Source organism: Punica granatum, unplaced genomic scaffold (genome assembly GCF_007655135.1).
Source record: "Punica granatum isolate Tunisia-2019 unplaced genomic scaffold, ASM765513v2 Contig00001, whole genome shotgun sequence".
NCBI classification, from domain to species: Eukaryota; Viridiplantae; Streptophyta; class Magnoliopsida; order Myrtales; family Lythraceae; genus Punica; species Punica granatum.
The window spans coordinates 13,185-35,594 of NW_022204028.1; the positions used below are offsets into that span (position 1 = coordinate 13,185).

The following is a 22,410-nucleotide window of genomic DNA, read 5'->3' on the forward strand; positions in this document are numbered from 1 at the left end:
CCTCGTCTCTCGACACAATTGTAGTTAGTATCTTTGCCCCTCTTTTTTTTTTTTTGTTTCATTTTTCGAGGCATTAACACTGATATATAATTTTTCAAGAAGACGTTTCACATGCGTAATTTTTCTTTTCCGAATTTCATGTAACTATGAGTAGCTAGCCCGTCATAATGAAGTTTCTTGGTCTCCTGCACTTAATGAGAATGATAACTCCCCTAACCCGTGTCCTGCACTTAATGAGAATGATAACTCCCCTAACCCGTGTCATTCTCGCAATGTCAATGCTACCTCCATAAGATTTCAAATTGCTCGAGGGAAATTTAAAGCGATTGTCCGAAAGAAAGGGATCATTTATGTATTCGATTCTTATATTACGGTAGATGAGCTAACCATATATTTTCTAAATGATCTTAGATGGAAAAGTAATGATAGAGTATATTGGAGCCACCGGTGTTCCAGTGACCTTTGATTCAGTCCCAATAAAAGATGGGATTGATTTCCATTTCATCTTAAGCTTTGCCATCGACGCAGATTCATCAGGGAATCCCCAGAACGGGATTTTCTCACCCTACTGGGCCTCGTCTCTAAGTCCGGACTCAGTTACCCAGGTCAAGCAGGATCACCCGAACATCAAAGCCATGGCGAGCCTCTCGGGATGGGGCTTAGGTGACAAAGTTCTTCGTTGGTATGAACCGAACAACACCCATGAGTGGATCTCAAATGCTTTCAGTTCCCTCAAGTCTTTGATCGCTTCTTACCATCTCGATGGCATTGATATCGACTACGAGTCTTTCCCGAAGAAGAAAGCTAACTCCACCTTTGCATTTTGCATGGGTAAGCTTATAAACTTGCCCATTTTTCCTGAGACGTCGTCTGCTGATCCATCTCAAGCTCAAAGTCGAATATGCCATATATGTAAATATATATACTACTTTGCCATAAACCAGTACTTCTCTAATCTTGGCACATAAGTTGAACTAATCCTCGGACGTACTGTGTGCAGGCGAGCTAATCACTATGCTGAAGAATCAGAGCGTTATCTCCATAGCAACCATTGCCCCCTACCACTTGACCGCCCATCCCTATTACACCGACCTCTTCAACGGCTATGGCTCGGTAATCGACTACGTAAATCATCAATTCTACACCGATAAAGTGAGGACCCCGAAAGGGTACTTGGAGGCGTTTCAATTGAGGGCAAGCCAATTTGATAAGGGCAAGTTGCTCCCAAGCTATGAAGTGAATGGAAGAGGCATCCAAGGGGATGCCTTCTTTGATGCCTTAGGGCTTCTTGAGGAGAATGGCTTTGAAATCAATGGGATCATGATCTTCTCAGCCGACGCCTCTTCCGTTAATGGATACTATTACGAGAAGAAATCGCAACAGTTCTTGTTAAACTCTACTAGTGCCGATCCTCCTAGCTATTACTATTGAGATGATATCAACAGACTACGTCGTTAATTGATTAATTCGTCGAGTATGTTGGAATGTCATCTCGTATGCTAGCTGTTACATACGAGGTTAATAAATTTCCAGACCTTTGCGAGATGTATCATACAAATTATGCCTACTTTCCAAGACCAACTAATTAAGCAGCACGCTACATCAATCGCCGTAGGAAATGTACATTCGGGCAAAAATTTATATCACATACCCGATAGTTCTATTTAGTAATATCATTCGATGATGATTTTTTTGAACAAAAAGCTAACCATTTATCCTCAGAATTCGTATTTTCGCCATGTTGTAATAATCAAGGGTGAGCCCTAACGTTGAGGAACAGTTTGAAAATTCAAAATTCTTTCTATCAGAGTCTATGCTTTGTTTGTGTCTCAAAAGTTTATTTCTCAAGTAAAGATAATTTTCAAGGAAAACGATTTTCATGTTTTGGAATTTTTAGAAAGAACTTTGCTGGTGAAGAGGATCTTGGTGGGTCATAAGTCAGAGAGTGATCACCAACCTTTCTTGCTTTGTTATTTTTCCATGTGAAATCGGAGGGGATGTAATCTCGTGACACACATTTTCACATGTACAATCTAAAGCGTTTTGTTTATAATCTCGCAAATGAGATTTTCCATGTCTCATCTCTTTACGAACCGATGTGCCTATGTTATAGCCGAAAATAATAAATTTGAAAATTCATGACATTATTGATTTCTCGATTCTCCTTTACATTTTTACCTCTCATTGGAGGGAAAGGAAAAGGCATAATGAATTATCATATTAAGAGTTGGCCCAAAATAAAATTAATCATATTAAGAGGCTAAATTGCGCGTGATTGCAGCGGAGCGCAGGTTAGAGAACCCTTGGCTTTCCACTAATTATTAAATGAAATACTTATTATTAATTAATTGCATTTCATTCGTTCAAAGAAATCATATAATGGAAAATTTAAATAAAAAAGAAAGAAAAAATTAATAAATATTCGTAATAAATAAATAATGATAAATTTGAAAATTATTGCCTCAAACTTTTGTCCTCTCTGCTTAACAGCTTCAACCACCGCTTCCACCACCGCGTCGAGACCTCCACCGCCACCGCCACCACTGCCGGCAGCTCCGGAACGGCCGTCGACCTCTCGAGAATTCCGCCACCAGCTCCCGGAAGGACACGATCAGCCTCTTTTCTGTATCTGTATATCTATCTTCGTCGGCGGACTGAGTCGCATTTCCTTTCTCTTATTCCAAATCTGCTCCTCATCGCGGGAAATTCTACATCTTTTCTTGACGAGACGAGCGGGAATCCTCGATTTTTGCCGGAATCGCGAGTACCTGTGATCCTGCAGCCCTTGGCTGTCCGATTTGATCAGTCGAGGTGTTGCAATTTGGTTCTTAAAGTTCACGTAGGGTTTGCTCAGCATCAGGTTTGCTACCTAATTCCGATTTGCGAATTGACATTTAGGTTTATCAGTATTGTTAGATTGGTGGGATCAGGGTTAGGGTTTTGTGCTCTATGATGGTAGATTGATATAAGTAGGATTTGATAATGGTTCGGCTGCTCGGGCTCACTCTCAGAGAAAACGATGATTCGCCCCGGGAGATCCCGAGCTCTCGGACTACTCTGGCCAGTGAGTCAGGTGAGACTGGGTGGCTCATCAGGTTTTTCAACTCAGCATTCTTCTGTGAGTGGATTGCTGTTAGTTACCTTTATAAGCATGATCATGCGGGTGTTCGCGATTATCTATGCAATCGGATGTACACATTACCTCTGCCCGGGATTGAGAGCTATCTTTTCCAAATTTGCTACATGATGGTGCACAAGCCAAGCCCTAGCTTGGATAAGTTTGTGATCGATATTTGCTCCGAGTCATTGAAGATAGCATTGAAAGTGCATTGGTTCTTGATGGCGGAGCTGGAGGATAATGATGACAATGAAGGGATTAGCAGGATTCAGGAAAAGTGTCAGATTGCAGCTACTTTGATGGGTGAGTGGCCTCCTCTTCTGAAGCCACCCAGTTCTACTTCTAGTCCTGGGAGTAAGAATCAGGTTTTGAATAGGATTTTGTCATCAAAACAGCGGTTACTATCACTAACATCTTCACCGGACGAAAACAAGAGAAGGTCCTTCTCATTCTCTCCCTCTATGGGGAACAATTTGCAAGAAGAGGTTGGTCAGTCAACTCCAGAGGAGAATAAGATCTTCAAGAAATTTATTCCGGGACCAAAGGTTCGGGACGCCTTTCTGTTCAGGAAGTCTGTGGACAAGGATGATGAGGAGTCAGAGAAGGATGGTTTCTTTAAGAGGCTTTTGAGGGACAGTAAAAATGAAGATGAGGAATTGACAACTAGCTCGGAAGGTTTCTTCAAAAGGCTTCTGAGGGAAAATAAAGGTGAGGATGAGGATTTTACCTCAAGCTCTGATGGATTTTTCAAGAGGCTGTTTCGAGATAGCAGGAGTGATTCTGACGATAAATCTGTCTCAAAGTCAGTGGAAGAGGATGAAAAAGAAGGGTTCTTTCGCAAACTTTTCAAGGATAAGTTTGAGGACAGGAAAGACGGTAATGATGATGAAGATAAAGGGATGGGTGAAGAAAGATGTTCAAAATCTGCTGAAGATGAGGACAAGGAAGGATTCTTCCGGAAATTTTTCAGGGAGAAGTTTGAGGATAAGAAAGATGGTAATGATAAAGCTGATGAGGGGAATGCTCATGGTGAGGAGGAAGAATTTTCATTATTTCGAAGATTATTCCGTGTGCATCCGGAAGATCCCAGAACCAGTGCAGCGAGTGAGAATGGTACTGCTGGTGGCTTGTTTGAAAGCAGTCCTGGCACTGAAAACTTTTTCCGCAAACTGTTTAGGGATCGTGATCGTTCGGTTGAGGACTCTGAACTTTTTGGTTCAAAGAAACAGAATGAGGTTGGTGTCTTGCTATCTCACCTAGAGTGCCTCATGCTGGAAGAACAGCACCACTGTGGTCAATTTTGCTAAACTCTCAAGGTTTTGTATGAATTATCTACTCCATGCCAAGCTCTCGCTGATTACCAAACAAGAAAAACAAAAAAACAAAAAAAGCAACAGAAAGATGCTAGGTTCTTGCCTGAGTTGAGAGAGAGAGTACATGAGCGTACATCATGCTAGGGTTGTTTATTAGAAATAATATTTTTGCCAAAATAAGATAAGTCCAGGTGCTTAAGAAAGTTCATTTTGGCTCAGTTATTGGTATTTAGTTGTTTCTGTTAAATTTTTCCCTAATGATTTTCTTTTCTTTTTTACAAGTAGTGGTTGTTTGCCAAGCCCATGCATGTTAAAAATAGTCAAAGTACTTCCTAGCCACAATTATGGGTTGCTGACCATTCCCATGGTCTGGCAAGGCATGATAAACATTTTACCTTAAGCTCATGATTGTCGTATTGCTACTTTTGGTCCATCGGTTGCCTCTCCCTCGTTACTTTAGTAAACTTTTATAGGTGAATAAGAACCTATGATCTGATTCTTTGTTGTGCCACAAATTAAAGACTCCTGCTCTAACTACTGCAGAAGCGCCCTGGATCGCCCAAACAACGAAATGAACAGGCAAATGTGAAGCCACCTCTTCCAAACTATTCTGCATCTCATTTCCGCAAAGGGACATACCATGAGTCACTGGACTTTGTCCAGTCTCTGTGTGATACGTCATATGGGCTAGTTGATGTATTTCCTGTGGATGACCGCAAAAGTGCTCTTCGGGAGGTTGTTTATGCATTTCACCTTTGCCTCATTGATCTTGGATTATGTTGTCGAAGTTATAGCATAAAGCAGATACATATTCTAACAATTTGTTGTTGTTCTTCTGTCTAGTCACTTGGAGAGATGAATTTGCATGTAACTGAGGCCCAAAATAGTGGAGGTACTTAATTATTACATTGTTGTTTTTGTTCTAGTTAAAGTAAATCATGGTGCTCTGATCCCCGATGAATGAAGAGCTCCTAAGTAGAAGGTTTTTCTAAAAGGGAAAATCCTTAGTACGATTTCTGGATTTAATTTCCTCCATGTTGTTTACATGGATTGAAGGCTCATTTTTTCAGCTAGATACTTCTCTGCGTAGCTTGTAATTTTGCTTCCACTTTTTCAGGTGTTTGTTTTCCGATGGGAAAGGGAATGTATCGTGTGGTTCATATTCCTGAAGATGAAGCTGTTCTGTTGAACTCTAGAGAGAAGGCACCATACATGATCTGTGTTGAGGTTTTGAAGAGTGAGATGCCAAGGTACTCTGCAATTGCTTGCTATATATAATGGAAAGGAAGAGGAATGTCTGGAACATATATATCCGTGCAACCAAACCCAACCCCCGCGCCCCCCCCCCCCCCCCCCCCCAAAAAAAAAAAAAAAAACTTTGACCAATAATTAATCAACGCATCGAAAAGTTTTATAAATTGGGCTTTTACTGTCAAATAGTTAGTAAGTAAGCTGGTAAGGCTAATAATATCAGATAAACGAGGGCAGCATAAATTACAATAATATCATTGGCAACATAGCAGACATAGCAGATAGTTCTTGGTCATGACATTTTCTCGTGAATTTTCTTTCAGCAATTCCAAGGACAATTCTGGAGCACACAAGCTTTCCAAAGGTGGAATCCCTCTAGCAAATGGAGATGCACTATTGGCAAAACCACCTTCTTGGGCGTATCCTTTATGGACTACACAAGAAGCATATCGTAATAGCACAGATAGAATGTCTTCTTCTACTGCTCAAGCAATTGACCAGGCGATGGGTCATAAATCAGAGGCTACAGCCAAATTTGTCAATGTAAATTTCTCAGTGGAGAAGAAATTTCGGGCAATGGGTTCAACAAGAGATGTCAGTCATCTAGATGAAGGGGCAGATATGGATTTGGAATGGGTTAGAGTTGTCCTGACTGCGGATCCTGGAGTGAGAATGGAAGACATTGAGGATCCGCGACGTCCAAGGAGGAAAGAACACCGGCGAGTTCCTAGTACTGTAGCTATCGAGGAAGTAAAGGTAATACCGTCGTGGTCTGTTCATATATGTTACTTCTGCTTTGCTCTACGTCAAAGTATTTTCGACTCATCTTTCCTTCTATCTATGTATATGTATTTTCTTACTAGGTTCTTTTATATAACTCAAGAACCTAAGCATGTGTTCCTATGAGCTTTCGCTGTTAAGGTGATTGTTGAGGGTACTTGGAGAGGTTCCTCGTGTAGATTTTTTAGCACATTTTCCTTAGCCTCTGCAAGTAGTTGTAGACTTGTGCGACTAGGAAACAAATAGAATTTGCGAACTTTCTCATATTATGAAGTCATAAACATTGGGATGAATTCGTGGAATTGGATGTCACCCTTGAACTTGTTTTATACAGTCCTCCAATTATTGAGTGTTTAACTATTTTTTGTACAGTTATTGTAAACTGTTTCATTTTTTACAATAAAAGTATAATTAAAAGCAGCCAAGTTGTTTTTATTTTGCATGCTTTTGATTTTCGCAATACCAAGTCTCCTTTTGCAGGCTGCTGCAGCAAAAGGGGAAGCACCTCCAGGACTCCCTCTTAAAGGGGCTGGTCAAGACTCATCAGACACACAACCTCGAGTAAGCTGAATAGACATTGATATCCCGATTCATTTATTCAAGCGAAACTTTTATTTGACTTAGCCTTTATTTTGTTTTTCTTTAACAGGTTGGGGGACATCCAAAGGCTAGCGATGCCCTATCTGGTGAGCTTTGGGAACTTAAGAAAGAGAGGATTCGAAAAGCTTCACCGTTTGGAAAGTTATCTGGTTGGGACTTGCGATCTGTAAGTGTGACTCTCCAATAAAAGAACGCAATCTTCGTGGATACTTTTGTTCTTTAAATCTTTTAATGTTCCGAAGTGAAGCATTAGGTTGTCAACCTACCTATGTGAAAAGGGTATAAAGCCTTGACAAAGCTAATGAAAAAGAATGGTGAAGAACATACCAATTGCTGGTTTTGCTTCGACTTTTCTAAAGGCAATTGTATACGTACAAAAGTCCAATGGGTGAATGTGTTCTAACTTCTATGAATGCCTCTGGTGCCAAAAAGCTTGGAGAATCTCGGCTTTCTGCGTGAACTGGATCAGACTATAGTTTTGATTGGTTATTTCTTTACTCTAATGAAATGATTTTCCTTTTTTTTTTGTCCAGGTTATTGTAAAGAGTGGTGATGACTGTCGGCAGGAACATCTAGCTGTGCAACTTATTTCCCACTTCTATGGTGGGTGCCTATGTTATTAACAATACTATTAACCTCTGTATTAGCATGATAAATCTTAGGAGTTGCTTTTGTCTCCTTAATGATAAATGGTGGATGCTTGCAATTTTATCAGATATATTCCAAGAAGCTGGTCTCCCTCTTTGGTTGCGCCCCTATGAAGTCCTAGTCACTTCGTCTTACACAGCTCTCATCGAAACGATTCCAGATACAGTAAGCGCATATTATAGAATTTCTCTCCACTTTTTATGAGAAATTATTGTCATGCTGATTCTTCATCTGTGATCTGTCACCCAGGCTTCACTTCATTCTATTAAAAGTAGATATCCCGATATAACGAGCTTACGTGATTTCTTCGTAGCAAAATATGGAGAGAATACTCCTAGCTTTAAGCTTGCTCAGGTAATCGATGATTAAAATGAATAGCTTATCATCAACTTTCGTGGATTTAGGCAGTGTATAGGATTCTAAAGCCCAAATATCTGTATTTCAGAGGAACTTTGTGGAGAGCATGGCAGGATATTCACTAGTATGCTACCTCCTTCAGGTACACGTCTAAACCATATCTTGTGGCAATTTTGAGGACGGTAGAGTAATATGGAAGTCCCCCCCAAACAAACACAAAGTAAAGGCCTTTCAACTTTTCCATTTTACTTACCCCATAGGTGAAGGATCGCCACAATGGCAACCTCTTGCTAGATGAGGAAGGTCATATCATACATATTGATTTCGGTTTCATGCTCTCTAATTCCCCTGGTGGTGTAAATTTCGAGAGTGCTCCCTTCAAGCTAACACGAGAACTTCTTGAGGTACGGTCCTACCACATGCAGCTTCTTGTTTCCAGGGGCATGTATAAACACACTGCAATTTTCATTTTCTTTGTGGAGAAACGTTAACTCGTATGCCATTTTAGGTCATGGATTCTGACGCTGAGGGAGTTCCAAGTGAATTCTTTGACTATTTTAAGGTATGGAGCAGTAAAATTCACGAGTCATATCTTGATTCTTTGGAGTAAACATGAGACTGAGTTGTTTAAGAGTCTACTCTTGCAGGTGTTGTGCATCCAAGGGTTCCTAACTTGTAGGAAACATGCTGAGCGTATTATATTGCTCGTTGAGATGCTCCAGGTGAGATCCTTACTGAGCCTCCTCCTGCAAGGCTGATTGGAGGATAACTAAAATATTCTCATAGTTTATAAAATATTCTCTCCACATCAATATTTGCTTTTATAGTGGACCTTTGTTTTTTGGGGTTTGGTTATGCATCAACTGGTTGATTGTTCTTGTACATTTCCCTATTTTCTGTTTTACTTTTAACAACTGAGCATATTAAGAGAGAAGATATAGAGTGATAGAAACCTGTGAAGGGCCGGCCGAATGCATTTTCTTCTTATTTTCTCTATATGTTCGGAAGAAGATGTTTTCTTTTTCCACAATCAGACGTACGGAGCCCAAGGATGAAAGAAATGTCTTCCAAAGCCAAACTGAGCTTCGCATGTTTCGGATTATATATACATAAATCTACCTTGCTTGTTGACTAGACTCTTCACAATGTTGTGGACCAGGATTCGGGCTTCCCGTGCTTTAAAGGCGGTCCACGGACTATACAGAACTTGAGAAAGAGATTTCATCTTAGCTTGACTGAAGAGGTTTGCCTCCGCTGCACGAATAACTGTACTTCAGCACTCTTAAATCACATAAAATGATGACATGCTTATTGTGCTTTCTTTATGGCAGCAATGTGTATCTTTGGTGCTGTCCTTAATCAGCAGTAGCTTAGATGCGTGGCGGACCCGACAATATGATTACTATCAGAGGGTCTTGAATGGAATATTATGAGCAGTAGGAGAGAATGTTCAGTTTATCTACATGGCAGTTCCATGTGGTGGGGCCATTCACTGCTAAACCTCTACTGGGTGAATTTGCTGATTCAATCAGGTCCTTGTGTTGGAAGGGGAGCAGATCTACCGTGGGATTGGCCGGAGATTTTTGCTGTTTGTGTCGATTATGCAAGCAATTGTTTATAGTAGAGAAGACCCTTATTGGGGATAGACACATGAATTTGGATCGAGGACTGTTCTGATAACAGAACAGATCTCGGATTTGTTGGGTTTCTGAAACTCTGCTGATTGTTAGGGATGGAGCCTGGGCGGTCGTCTGTACCAATACTACTCCGACAGATCACACTGTACAGAATGATTATTCTGTAGGGGGAGAAGCAGCAGAAAGTACATATATAGGCTCAGCCTTCGGAAGCAGAATCTCGTGGGAATCTCTGGGTGTGATTTGTGAAGTGATTTATATCTCGTTCCTCTTCTTATTTTTCACTTCCGGATTGACGTTTTCCTTGGGGTGATCTTGTGTTACGAAGGTGGCAGCTTTGTAAACTGGTGCTGCTATGTTAGACAGTTAGAAAAAATCTGTCTCCCCCAAACAAGTTCTCTGATTATTTTGAGCAGGCAGGGTGTTATAGAAGCATTGCGATTTTGTTTATGTCCTTTTCGAGTGCAATTTGTTTCCCTCCCTATACTATCCGTTTTGGGTTCTCGAGAAGAAAAGGTTATGTTTGTTCTGCGTAGGTAATCGCTCTTCCGGGTGACTCTTCGCACATCGTTTTATTTTGCAGCTGAAACAAAAGCAGATATTAAGCTTGTGTTCTCTGCTGAACTGGCCTTCACAGCCATAGCCACTCATAATAAGCTCATTAATATTGAAAGGAAAATGCTGCATATTTTCAGTCCCAACCATCCTATTTCACGTCGATTTTCTCAGATATTTAATGAGATCGGTCGATTACAATTGGTAGATATTAGGTGCCTGAATCGAATGGAATACCACATGGAACATCTATGCACTAAAATATCATTTATTAACTAGATGAAAATATATTCAAGAATCAGAGTATTCACATAACGATAAGTTGATATTCATTGGCCACAGCTATAGCTCTTCAGAAAATTTTCAATGCAAGTTTATAGTGACATGCTACTCCACTTTTGTGACAGTGAAATCACGAGTCCTTAGATTATTGGCTGCATTAATTCAGTTCAAGAATAAGTTTGATCCTCATAATGAGATGCTTAAAATAAATTTCGAACCATTTTATTTTTGGTAAAGTCCATCCAATAAAAGTGCATCTCGGGAGATTCATGGTTGAATGCATCTTGGCCCTCTCCTGGTTCTCGCATAGGGGAGATCCTTGTCCCCTTTGCAAAACTAGCTCCGATGAGTATGACCACCTTTATAAAAACCGTATGTCTTTCCCACAAAAGCCATAAATATAAATATACATCACTTCGATATCCATAAATATATATATATATATATATATATATAAAGAAAAGGAAAAAAAAAAGCAAAAGCAAAAGGAAAAAGAAAAAAGAATCATCACTTTTTTACCGGCTATAATAAATAATTTCCAGCTCCTAACTATTCTATTCTATTTCTCGACGGCACATGGGGCATGTACGATCCGCCATTTAGCCAACTGAAGATACACGACTTGTGGAATACGTGCCCGCACGGCATCTTGGTCAGCAGCCTCCTCCAATTACTACGCTCCCCAGTCCCCGCTGCTTGATAGACCTTCATGACAGATGGCACAGATCCCGTGATCAGCTGCCTCCTCCTCAGCATGGAGGAAGCAGGCTGCGTTCAACCTCCTCGTGGCCGCTGCAGATGCCCCGTGTCACGGCGGCTCGTCACTGGGTCCTCATCGATTCGCACCAGCGATACGCTCATTTCCGTGATCTCCAGATACAGAAAGGCGAAGAACTGCATCAAGCGCCCCTCGACCGCGCTGTAGACGGCGGGTAGGACATCTCCCGCGATCTCTTGCGCGAGGACGTGGTGCAACCCCAGGTTGGCGGTGAGAAAGCCCATTAAGCAGGTCCGTAGGGCATTGTTGGGCAGGCCGAGGAAGATGACAGGAACTTCTAAACCCTGGAGGGAACGGCCCACTTCCTCTATTTCATGTGCGCGCATCCTAGAAAATGCCGGGGTAAACGGTCCGGATCCGTTTGGTCAGGCGAATGCAGAAAACTGCAACCTTCAACGCCATGCTCGCCCGGGCAGACGGGTCGTGAAGGGACACAAACCTTGACGGGCTTCGAGAACTACCACTCAGTACTACGGGTTTGGACTCCGGCGGGCACATCATCCTCGTCAAGACACGGGCGTTGGAGGCACCATGACCCTAAAACCTGAAAACTAAACACGAATTTTATTCATATAATCTTTTTTTGGTCCAACATTATATATATTCATAGTTTAATTAATAATCTCCAAATCAGTGTTTGCTGGGATTTGGATTTCAAATTTCCCTAGTTTTGGTTTCGAATTGTCTATCTAATATATATATAGAATCTATATCTTTCCTCTTAGGTCCCTTACTATCTGCCTCATTCCCCTTATTAGGTTAAACTTTATAGAGCAAAGGGACTGTAGCACACTAGGGAAATAAAAAGTTTACTATAGATCCAAACGCTATAATACACGATGAAATAAAGCTTGGATTTCCTGCTGGAAAAATCTACATCAGACAGCCTTCGAAAGCAGATCAATCTCACGGGACTCCCGGCCCCTCGGAGCGAGTGGTTTCTGCAGTGATTTATATCTCGTTCCTCTTCCTATATATTTTGTTCTTCTGGATTGACGATATATTCTGTACGAAAGTGGCAGCTTTGTAAACTGCCAGTGCTTTGTTAGACGTACGTTTAGAAAAGATATCGGTCTCCTCCGAACATATCTCTGATTATTTTCAGCATGATAGACTACTGCAGAAGCATTACGGTCTTCCACAAATTACGGTCTTTGGCATCGAAACGAAAGGAGATATCAAGCTTGTGCAGTTCTCTGCTGAACTGGCCTTACTATCCACTCCTATCGTGTATTACTATCCACTTATCGTGTATATTAATCTACTATCTATGGAAGGATCTGTGCGTGCTATGACCATCCAATTTATTATTTCCAATCGAATTAGCAAAAATGAAATGAATTAAAAAATGTATATCGTATCTGTTGGTAGTTTTTCCGCCTCACCTCCGGCTTCCGGCTTCGATCAGTTTATGCCTTGGCAGCTTCCAGTTAATATACGCCACTAAGCCTGACCCTGCCAAAGCTCCTTCATGAAGTTATAATAACCTGTCGGTGATCTGCAGGAAATTAATTAACAAGACATCATGACTGTATATATCCTTCTAATTTTCTGTTACTACTTTACTAGTCGACGGCTTTGCCTTGACACTCCCACGTAGAGCAAACATGTCAACACCTCCCTATTGTTAGTTGAAATCCAGTAGACTTTGATTTCATTTTTTCCATGGCTAAATTCTCTAATTAAGTACAGACGCGCCTCGAGAACCGAAATGGGAAGCACAAAGTTGCAGGAAGCACGAGTCATGGCTAACTTCTCTATCTAGAAGTCACAACATACATATCGATGCGGAGAAAGACATTTTTGGTCCTATAAGTTTAGTTTTCGAACAATTTTGATCCTCTAAATTTTAAAAGTGCCGAATTAGTCATATACATTTGATTCGTAAGACAATTTTGGTCCGTTTCGTGATTTATAGAACCAAAACTGTCTTTCTTTTTCAAAACTTATAGGATCACATTTTAATTAAAAATCAATTTATAGAATCAAAAGTGTCTTTATCAAAATTTATATGACCAAAATTATCTTATGGAACAAACATATAAGACTGATTTGGTAGTTTTAAATCTTATATGACCAAAATTGATTGAATGTCAAATTTATACGACTAAAAATATATTTTTCCTATATCGATGTGCCCCAAGCAACAAAGAGGAATTACAGGGGTGCAGGAAGAGAAATAGTATTGTTGTAGTCGCTCGAAGGAAAGGCATACTGCGTCGAGATTTAATCAAAACACGAGAATGACGGGCTGAATACACGATTCAACAAGGTCCGGGTGCTAGCTCCCTACTGCTCCGAAAATCCTATTCATAGATCATGCAAAGATATCAAATTAGCAATAACACATGGATAACGTAGGATCTAAGATTCTGATCTATGTCATTTATGGCACGTAAAATGTGAACTTCAAAGTGTGCTTATGATTATTAAAATATAATGTAACGTAATGGTGCATGCTCTCGTCTATTGACTTAGAGATCGCAAGTTTGATATCTAGTGAGACTACTCTTATCTCTTTATTAGTTATTTAAAATTTATTTTTCATTAATTGTATTAGGTTACGTGCCTCATTTATAACAAAAAAAAAAGAAAAAAAAGGTGTACTTATGATTATTTCCCACTTCGGCCGATTAACATGGTCCAGAGATGGATAATGCGTATGACAAATACCCAGTATACATACGCAGACATTGAAGAGACTCTATCGAATAAATAAAAGGCTGTACTTCCCAAGAAAAAACAGAAGAAAATTAAGAAGCTGTATGAAACATTAGAGACATGCCCATTTATTGTGTACATCAACTACTGATCAAGTTCATATATACATATATACACGGCTCGTAAATCCTTCGATGCCTATATCATGCAGTAATGCTGTTCCCAGCTAGTTAAAATGGGGCCGTCACCACATCTCTTCCCGACCACCGCTGTCGTCTCTCGAAACAACCATCTCCCCCCTCCTCATCGTCTTCTGTCGAGTCCACCGACAGTGTTGCACAGTCGGCAACCGATTCCAGTCCCTATACAGTGTCAAAGGAAGAACCCTAACATAAGCTTTTAACGACGGATTATCATATCTCCTCATCTATATATATGTACATATATAAATGCCTCGGGAGTAGGCATTCATTACTGGAAACAGTACCTAGTGCAGGACAAGGAGCAACCAGTCGATATGCATGATCGCTCAAATGCAGATAGGACTTCGAGTTTTAAGTATCAAAAATTACTTACCGCTGTGAAAATACTCAATGCGTCTTCAACGCTCCTAGTGTTTACCACGTAAAGTGCAGCTTCCTGCCACAAACAAACAATATATTCTTCAAGAATAATTCAAACCGACAACACAGAAAACCTCTTAACACAAAAGAAGACATTAGGTTTGAACCGATAATATGGTCATGCATAGTCATCCGACCAGACTATATACATATATATTACATCATACATACTCTCGCATGATGAATTTGACTGAAGTCGAGTGTTCTCGGTTCATTCTCAATGGATGACGTCCTCCCAATTCTCGTCACGGATTTTCTTCCATGGTTGGCCCTTGCTACTGTCTAAGGTATAAGTTTACGAAGCATGCATATATAGTTGATTTTTTTTTTTTTGGGTTTGAATAGTTGATGATGAATACGAGAGAAATGAGAGTTCAGTACAACTACGTAAAAGAGCAACGGCGTCGTTCACATATACACAAGCCGTGACGATCTGGTGCAACGCGGGTGGTAACGTGGACAATTGGACAGTCAGCTACTCTTCTACGTGGCACGTTCCCCTTCGTCTGGATTGACACGTGTCCGGTAGTGATATCCTCGTCATGGTTGTTGCCAGAAATGGAAAGTGGGCGGCCTTCGCGGCTGCATCGTTGCGTGTCACTGTGGTGGGGGGGGGGGGGGGGGGGGGGGGGGGTCCCAAACCCAATCAGCAAGTGCCACGTCTTCCTTTCTTATATATATATATATTTATTATCGGGTGGGAGTACAGCATTTTCGTTTCTTTGCCAATCTCACTTTACGTCTTTCTGTTTTGTTGTGCTTCTTTTTTTTTTTTTTTTTCCTTTTCCTTTTCCTTTTACTACACATTTCTATCTATCTGTCGTCTTGATATGATGAAGAATGAAGATGCCGATTTTACGTTGTTCACGACAAATTTGAATAATAAATTTTAAAAGTAGACAATTAGTTGAGAATTCTATCTATGACTTTTCGAAATTCAAGATGTCCAAATTTATTTGTTTGTAGTTCTAAAATGATATTTCTAAATAAAGAGATTGAGACTAATCTTCACTATTAACGAACATCCAATGTATTTGGCAATACATCTGATACATCTGGGATGCTTTTTTATTCTAGGCTAACTTACAATATCTTGTCAACTAGGGTGATAGCCCGTACTAAGCACGGTCATTAATGATGTTATTATTAAGATTTTTTTTATTATGGCATTTAAGCTAATATAGGATAGTTAATGGGGAAAAATTATGTGAGATTAATCATTTTTAAATTAATAGGATAATTAATGTTCCGTAGTCGCTGAAAATTAAATTGAAGCAATTAATGAAACTAGTAATCATTCTTTTTTAATAATGTCAGAGTTAGCATATACTTGGTAAGCAACAAAAAAAAACATCTTGTAATTTATGGGAATAATTTGAAATTTATACATTACTTAACTTTCAACTAAGTAAATGTGACAAAATCAATTAAAGTTTATTATTTTTAGTAGAACATATAGAAAAAAATGTAAGTATGGTTAATATAGAATCCATATGTATTCATACTACCCTAAATCCTAAAAGACTATGTCATAATAGATCCGAACATTTGCTTGAAAGGGTAGAATGGGGTACTTACTATACGAGAAAATCACTCACTTGATCGAGTATGCTATCAATCAATTTTACAATGAAATTCATGAAAATTAATTTGTTGTAAAACTTATAAAAAATAAACATGCATATTAATATTATTTACTTCATCGTTAAGTAAACGTATATATTAATATATTATTTTATAATATTATTATTTACTTCAGCGTTAAACAACGTATTTATTATTGTATTACTTTATAATTTTATTATTTACTTATCAGACAAAATAATAATGTGAACGCACTTATTGTTTTTGTTCATTTATTCATTGAAAATCGAATAAAATATATTATAAGTAAAATAAATTTATTAAAAATATAATAAAAAATAAAACGAAAACGAATCGCATTTGCGAGAGTACGGAATTCGAATCGTATTCTCCCCAACATACTCCAAAAACAATCAAGTTTTATATATACGACGTGACATCAAATAAAATCAAGAGAACTATGAAATATATAAACAATTTTTTTTTGTTGAAAGTGAAGCATATACGAACTAGTTTTTTGCCCGTGCGCTATAGGGATTATTTTTTCCTTTTTTTTGTTTATGAGTTTTATTTAAGTTATAAAGTTTTACAGTTACTAATATTGCTTGCTAATAAATCTTGGAATCGCAGTAATTATGAAAAGGTTAATTTGATTTTTTTTCCTTAAAAAAATGCATTAATTTCTATGATGCTTAAGTGGAACTAGAACCAAAAAAACTCCGTCTAACCCTCTCCTTTTCAAATTACCTATTATTTTTAAAACGTAAACAAAAGACTCAATTTATTTAAGAGTCTTTACTATTTTCATTTTTACACAGCTTTCATCATGTCTTCTTTCTATATGCGAGGATGTTTTCGGTGTTAAAGATATGTCATATGAATTCTCTTAATCTCTTTAATATTAATGAATATATGAATTATATTATAAAAAATAGCTAATTCTAAAGGTGATTTTTTTTAGATTTACTTATTTTTATAGTAAATCTGTAGAATTACATAAATTGAAAAATTAAAAATTCAAATAAATAAAAATATAGATTTTTTTGGTATATCTAAACAAGTATGTGATCACATGTCTATCGGTAATTACTAAAACCAATTTACCAAAATATATATTTTACTTATTGCACGTGAACCAAGTTAATATGTGTATATAATTATTGTTTTATTTTGCTGATGTGAATTAACATATATATATTTATTATATTTTTATGTATGTATATTGGTTTATATGACATGAATTTATCAGATTAACCATATATTTATTTGTATGAATTTACAGAGTTTTCTTTTAAATTCTCAAGTGTATCTAACATAAAAAATATCATTTCTAACCCTAGTATTATATATATGCGTTTACCCTTTTAATTCTACTAGGTCGAAAACCCACACTTCACAACAGGATATTTATTTTTTGGTATTAATTTTTATTATTTATCAAACATAATTTCATTTTATTTACGATCATATATATTATCATTTTATTACGAAAGACAAATATTACAAGGGCTCATGATTATAGAGTGGCAGAATTATTAATTTAACAACTTATTATTGGAAGTTACTCCTAACCCCAAGTGGCATCACTTTTTGTAAGGTTAACCTATCTTTTAATGATAATCACTTTTTTCTTTCTTCGTAATAATAATTACATAATAATGTCATCGAGGTGGCAAAAAGTTCGGCTATATATATACTTTGGGCCACCAACAAACTATACTTGAGCTATTACTTTATTCATTTGTATTATATATACATTATTATATATGGGAAAAAGATATTTTTTATCGTGTAAGTTTAGCGTTCGGTTAATTTTGATCCTCTAAGTTTTAAGAGTGTCAATTAGTTCTATAGGTTTGCTTCGTAAGGTAATTTTTGTTCATTTTGTGAGTTATAGGACCAAAAATATATTTTTCAAAACTTATAGGACCGAAATTATTTTATAGAACAAACGTATATGACTGATTTGGTAGTTTTAAATCTTATATGATCAAAATTGACTGGTTGTCAAATTTATATGAACAAAAATATTTTTTTTCCGATTTTATATTGTATCATGCTATATAAATGTGTGTATTCATTCACATTACATATATGTGTCGATTCCCCCTTTGATTTAATCGCAGAAAGAAACAATTATGCAGCTTGCGGATCAGAGTTGGATATGCTTAAAGTTACCTCGATAAATTTTGTCAATTATAATTTATAAGGGGATGAACAAAGGCGAAAAATTCAATGACCTCGACAAATAATCTCAAAGCTCCGGCATTAAACATTAATAAGCAAGGAATATCCCCGTTCCCGTTCCCGTTCCCATTCCCATTCCTTAGAACTATGTATACGGGTTCTTTAGATTAAACTGCTCAATATTTTTTGCTTGATGATGAGTTCATCCCATTGTTAATAAATCCCAATTTGTAATATTTAATTGAAAGCTAGCTGATTCCTCGAAGATCTGCACGGAATCCTGTGTGTAATAAGTAATAATAAATGAAACAGTTGTAATAATGATTCTTAGCTCGACAAGCTAATATATGGATGATTGAACTAACTCTTGGTGCCATCTATTCCCTAATGATATAAAATTATATACTAAATAAATGCCATGATTATTTTTTTGGTAGCTTTCTAAATATGTGATTGTGCTTATTATGAGAAAAAATATGCATAGGACCATGCCCGTCGAGGGGAAATCATAGTCTTTTTTAATCGGACATTCATTCTCTTAAGTTATCGGGATGATTGTATCAACACTAATGAAGTGATGGGACACCATATTGATTAAAGATCTCGACTAAAAGAGACCATACAAATTTTCCACAAAGAAGAACCTTTGCACTGATGGTGATAATTGAATGTTGCATAAAATTCATCAATGCCATCTACATTGTCCATCATCATCAGTCAAAGGTATCTGCCCCACCCCCCCACTTTCCCTTTCATCTTTGATCAATGTCAGTGGCTAAAGAAAAGAAGCGAGAGAAAAAGAAAAAGGCAACAATAGATAAATTTCAATTTGCCCCCCGGAATTTCGATTCAAATGTATCCCCCTCCCAAAAAAGAAAAATTGTAAAGTCATGTTGGTATTGCATTAGTGAAGCCATCTTAAATTACCCCAAATATTCTGACATCATCTGCTCCGGATGGAATCTTATCTTTCCTGCACATAGTATTTGTTTTGGGCCAAATAGACAGAAGACTCAGTCTTTAAGGGGCAAACTGAGACAATCTAAACTATAGGGTGCATCTTGAGATGGTAGAGAAGTTTCAGGGAGCAAACTGAAATTAACTAACACCCCTCAGTTTCTTCACCCAAAGCAAACTAACACTCCAAAAACACTTTCACTTCTCTCTCTTTATATCTCCCCCTGCCCCCCGAGTCGGGTCGGGTCTACTGAGTAGCGACTCGCCGGCTAACTTGGCTCTTTGTTCTGCTCCCCCTCCACATGGGCTCCACCTCCGCCGTATGCCGGCGGTCGCGCAGCTCCCACCGCCGCGGCTCGTGGTGTTGCTCCTTTACGGTCCCGCCTTCAAGCCCCGAAGCCATAACGCTCTCCCAGAAGTCACATACCACTAAGAGCCTCCACCACCACGGCAACGGCAAAGGTAACGGCGGCGTTAAGCCCGAGAAGCCCCGCGACTCATTCTCCAAGCTCAGCTTCACTAACTCTATCCCCAACTCACCGCAGAGCTCCAAATCCGGCCTCGGCCTCGTCGGCCGGATCGACCCTCGCCGGATCTTGTCTCCCGGGAGAGTCTCCCCAATCGACCCAGATTCGGCTACGGAGGCCTACCCTGACCCTAATTTGGCCATCCCGTCTCGGTCCGGGAGCTTCCGGTCCCAGTCAGAGAGGTTCTCGATGACCCAGCTGCATGCAGAGAGCTTCCGGGACCTACCTGAGAGCCCTCCAGCCGTGCCTGAGGATCTGCCCGAGCCGGCCAGTTTGGGACCCAACAAAGGCTTTGATGTGAGGCTCAATCTGAGGTCGAAGAAGGCGGGCGGGGGAAGCTTGGTTCTGGAGCTCAGCTCGGAGGTCCTCTGCTCGAACTCTGAGGTCTTTGCGGGCCTCGTCGCGAAGTACAAGAAGGGTTCTTCCGGCAGGGAGTCATCTTCGAGCGTGTGCCGAATAGAAGTCCCCGACGTGGAGAATTTGGGGGTTTTCAGGGAGACGATTGAGCTAATGTTCGAAGATGATATTGCCAAGAGCCTCATGAAGATTGGTGTCTATCGGTGCATTGATGTACTCGAGGTTAGCAATTTGTCATTCGACTTCCTTTTCGCAATGTCAGGAGGCAATATATAAGCTGATCCACAATCTTGATTTTGCTCTAATCTGTCATCAATACAATATCCTGTTTTGTGGTGAAATTAGATCTTTCCGCCCGGTTGACTTGCGTCCAGTGTTCACGTGAAAGCTTTGGAGGGGAAAGAAAGGATTTTTTTGTAGGAAATTTTCCAAGAATTGCCTAAATATGGATAAAAGATCATTGATTTAGATGTTCCAACTTAGGCCGTAGGATGTTACATATACGAGCTCGAGTTGCGGTTAAAGTGAAGATTGAAATTGTGACTTTATGAAGGGAAAGTTCTTTATTATGTGAAAGGAAAGATTATGCCCGGTAATCGGGTAGGATGAATTTAGTATTATGGAAGAAAAATGTCTACTTGGGAAGACTATCTCGATTATGTGAAAAGTGATGGTTCCACGTCATTCATGGTTAACATTGTCTTGAAACAGAGATTTGTTAATGAATTCAGTTGTTTGTCAATGATTAGTACAGAGTGTAAAGAATGGCCTCGTGGTGTGGGAAAGGACTTGTGCTAATTTCATTGTCGAGCTAATTGAGATTACTCGAGACAGTTGTGACTCTAAGTTTGTTCCTGTTGCTGATGCCATCAAAGCGGGATCTTAGTATATGAATATGAGTCTCTTCTCTGTCTTCACTTAAAGGGATGTTAGTCGATGATTATGATTCTCATCACATCTCTCTTCGTTTAGCTGTGAATTTTCTTGCTCTCTAGGCTGAATATTGATGCTGAAATGACCTTTGTTAGGTATCGGTGAGCATATTGTTCACGCGAGGGGTGGCATCCTGTTTGAAGTACATTGAGGCTATTCCGTGGACTGAGGAAGAAGAGGAGAAACTCCGGGGCCTGTTTACTCGGGTCAAGTTTGATGAAGCTACGATCAATGATATCATGTATAGACTCTGTAATGTTGAAGCAGATTGTGAACAAAACCTAGCGAAACAACTTGTGTGTTCCATCACTTCCTGCACTGACCAGAATGCTCGGAACGAACTCAAGTCCCTCGTGAAGGGCCTCCTCTCGAAGAGCTCAGTCTATGAGAAGGACAACTCTGACCTAAACAAGGAGGAAATTTACGGAGTCTGTCGCTCCTGTCTCGCTTCCCTAGTCACCCTTTTTAATGAGGCCTCGGGTAACATCAAGAGCGAAGAGGGCAAGCCTCTCATAGAAAGAATCTCGAGAGAAGTTGATAACATCAACTGGCTGCTCGAGATACTCCTCGATCGGCAAATGGCTGAGGATTTCGTCTCGATATGGGCGGATGAAGAAGCGCTGGCAAAGCTCCATGAGGTTGCTTCACCAATGGTGCGCTACGAGCTCAGCCGGGTCTCAGCGGTCCTGTTCATTGCAATGGGGACGAGGAAGCTTCAATGCGGGCTCGAGGCAAGGTCAGGAATCTTCCATTTATGGTTCAGGCCGATACTATCGGACTTTGGATGGCTGCAGAGGTGCCAAAAGGGGCTCGAGATGAAGTTGCTCGAGGAAGCTATGGGTCAGGTTTTGCTCACTCTCCCTCTGAAGCAGCAGTATGGGATGTTCATGGAGTGGTTCAGGTGCTTCTCTAAGCAAGGATCCGAATGCCCGAACCTCAGCAAGCCGTTCCAAATCTGGTGGAGAAGATCATTCCTTAGGGGCTCCGAGACACATTCGATTGAGTGTAGGTGAGGGGTTTGGAATTAAATGTACGGAATGCGAATGAAATCAAATGACACTTATATTCTACTAGAGAGGATTGGGAGATTGATGGTTAATAATCGGGTGAGGTACGTTGGACTTATGTAGAATCCGTGAATTGAATTGTAGTTAGATGTAGGTGGCAATGTAATTTTCTTCGGTTTGTCTATCTCTGTTGTGGCTGTGTGAATATTCCAGTTTCTGGACAGAAGAGATCATGAGGTCGCTGATTCCAGCTAA

General features: G+C 39.4%; 3 protein-coding genes and 1 long non-coding RNA gene across 4 annotated transcripts; 3 read left to right on the plus strand and 1 right to left on the minus strand.

The window, feature by feature from the left end:
* Positions 1-422: 422 nt before the first annotated feature.
* On the plus strand, positions 423-1,535 carry LOC116189733 (chitinase 1-like). Its single transcript, XM_031519447.1, has 2 exons — positions 423-831; positions 1,001-1,535. The coding sequence occupies exons 1-2, from the start codon at positions 423-425 to the stop codon at positions 1,429-1,431; spliced, it is 840 nt and encodes a 279-aa protein (XP_031375307.1). The 3' UTR covers positions 1,432-1,535.
* A 918-nt stretch (positions 1,536-2,453) lies between these two features.
* LOC116189727 (phosphatidylinositol 4-kinase beta 1-like) lies at positions 2,454-10,159 on the plus strand. The gene is made up of 16 exons (XM_031519444.1): positions 2,454-4,353; positions 4,975-5,166; positions 5,275-5,323; positions 5,549-5,681; positions 6,006-6,438; positions 6,943-7,023; positions 7,112-7,228; positions 7,596-7,665; positions 7,778-7,875; positions 7,960-8,064; positions 8,156-8,209; positions 8,328-8,471; positions 8,576-8,629; positions 8,715-8,789; positions 9,227-9,310; positions 9,399-10,159. The coding sequence occupies exons 1-16, from the start codon at positions 2,983-2,985 to the stop codon at positions 9,498-9,500; spliced, it is 3,162 nt and encodes a 1,053-aa protein (XP_031375304.1). The 5' UTR covers positions 2,454-2,982; the 3' UTR covers positions 9,501-10,159.
* A 3,817-nt stretch (positions 10,160-13,976) lies between these two features.
* LOC116189731 lies at positions 13,977-14,947 on the minus strand. Its single transcript, XR_004152470.1, has 3 exons — positions 14,775-14,947; positions 14,557-14,619; positions 13,977-14,342 (listed from the first exon to the last, which is right to left on the minus strand). It is a non-coding gene; the product is annotated as an uncharacterized LOC116189731 (long non-coding RNA).
* Positions 14,948-19,526: 4,579 nt separating this feature from the next.
* On the plus strand, positions 19,527-22,410 carry LOC116189728 (BTB/POZ domain-containing protein At2g13690-like). Its single transcript, XM_031519445.1, has 2 exons — positions 19,527-20,437; positions 21,244-22,410. Exons 1-2 carry the CDS (start codon positions 19,634-19,636, stop codon positions 22,159-22,161), a joined length of 1,722 nt encoding a protein of 573 aa, XP_031375305.1. The 5' UTR covers positions 19,527-19,633; the 3' UTR covers positions 22,162-22,410.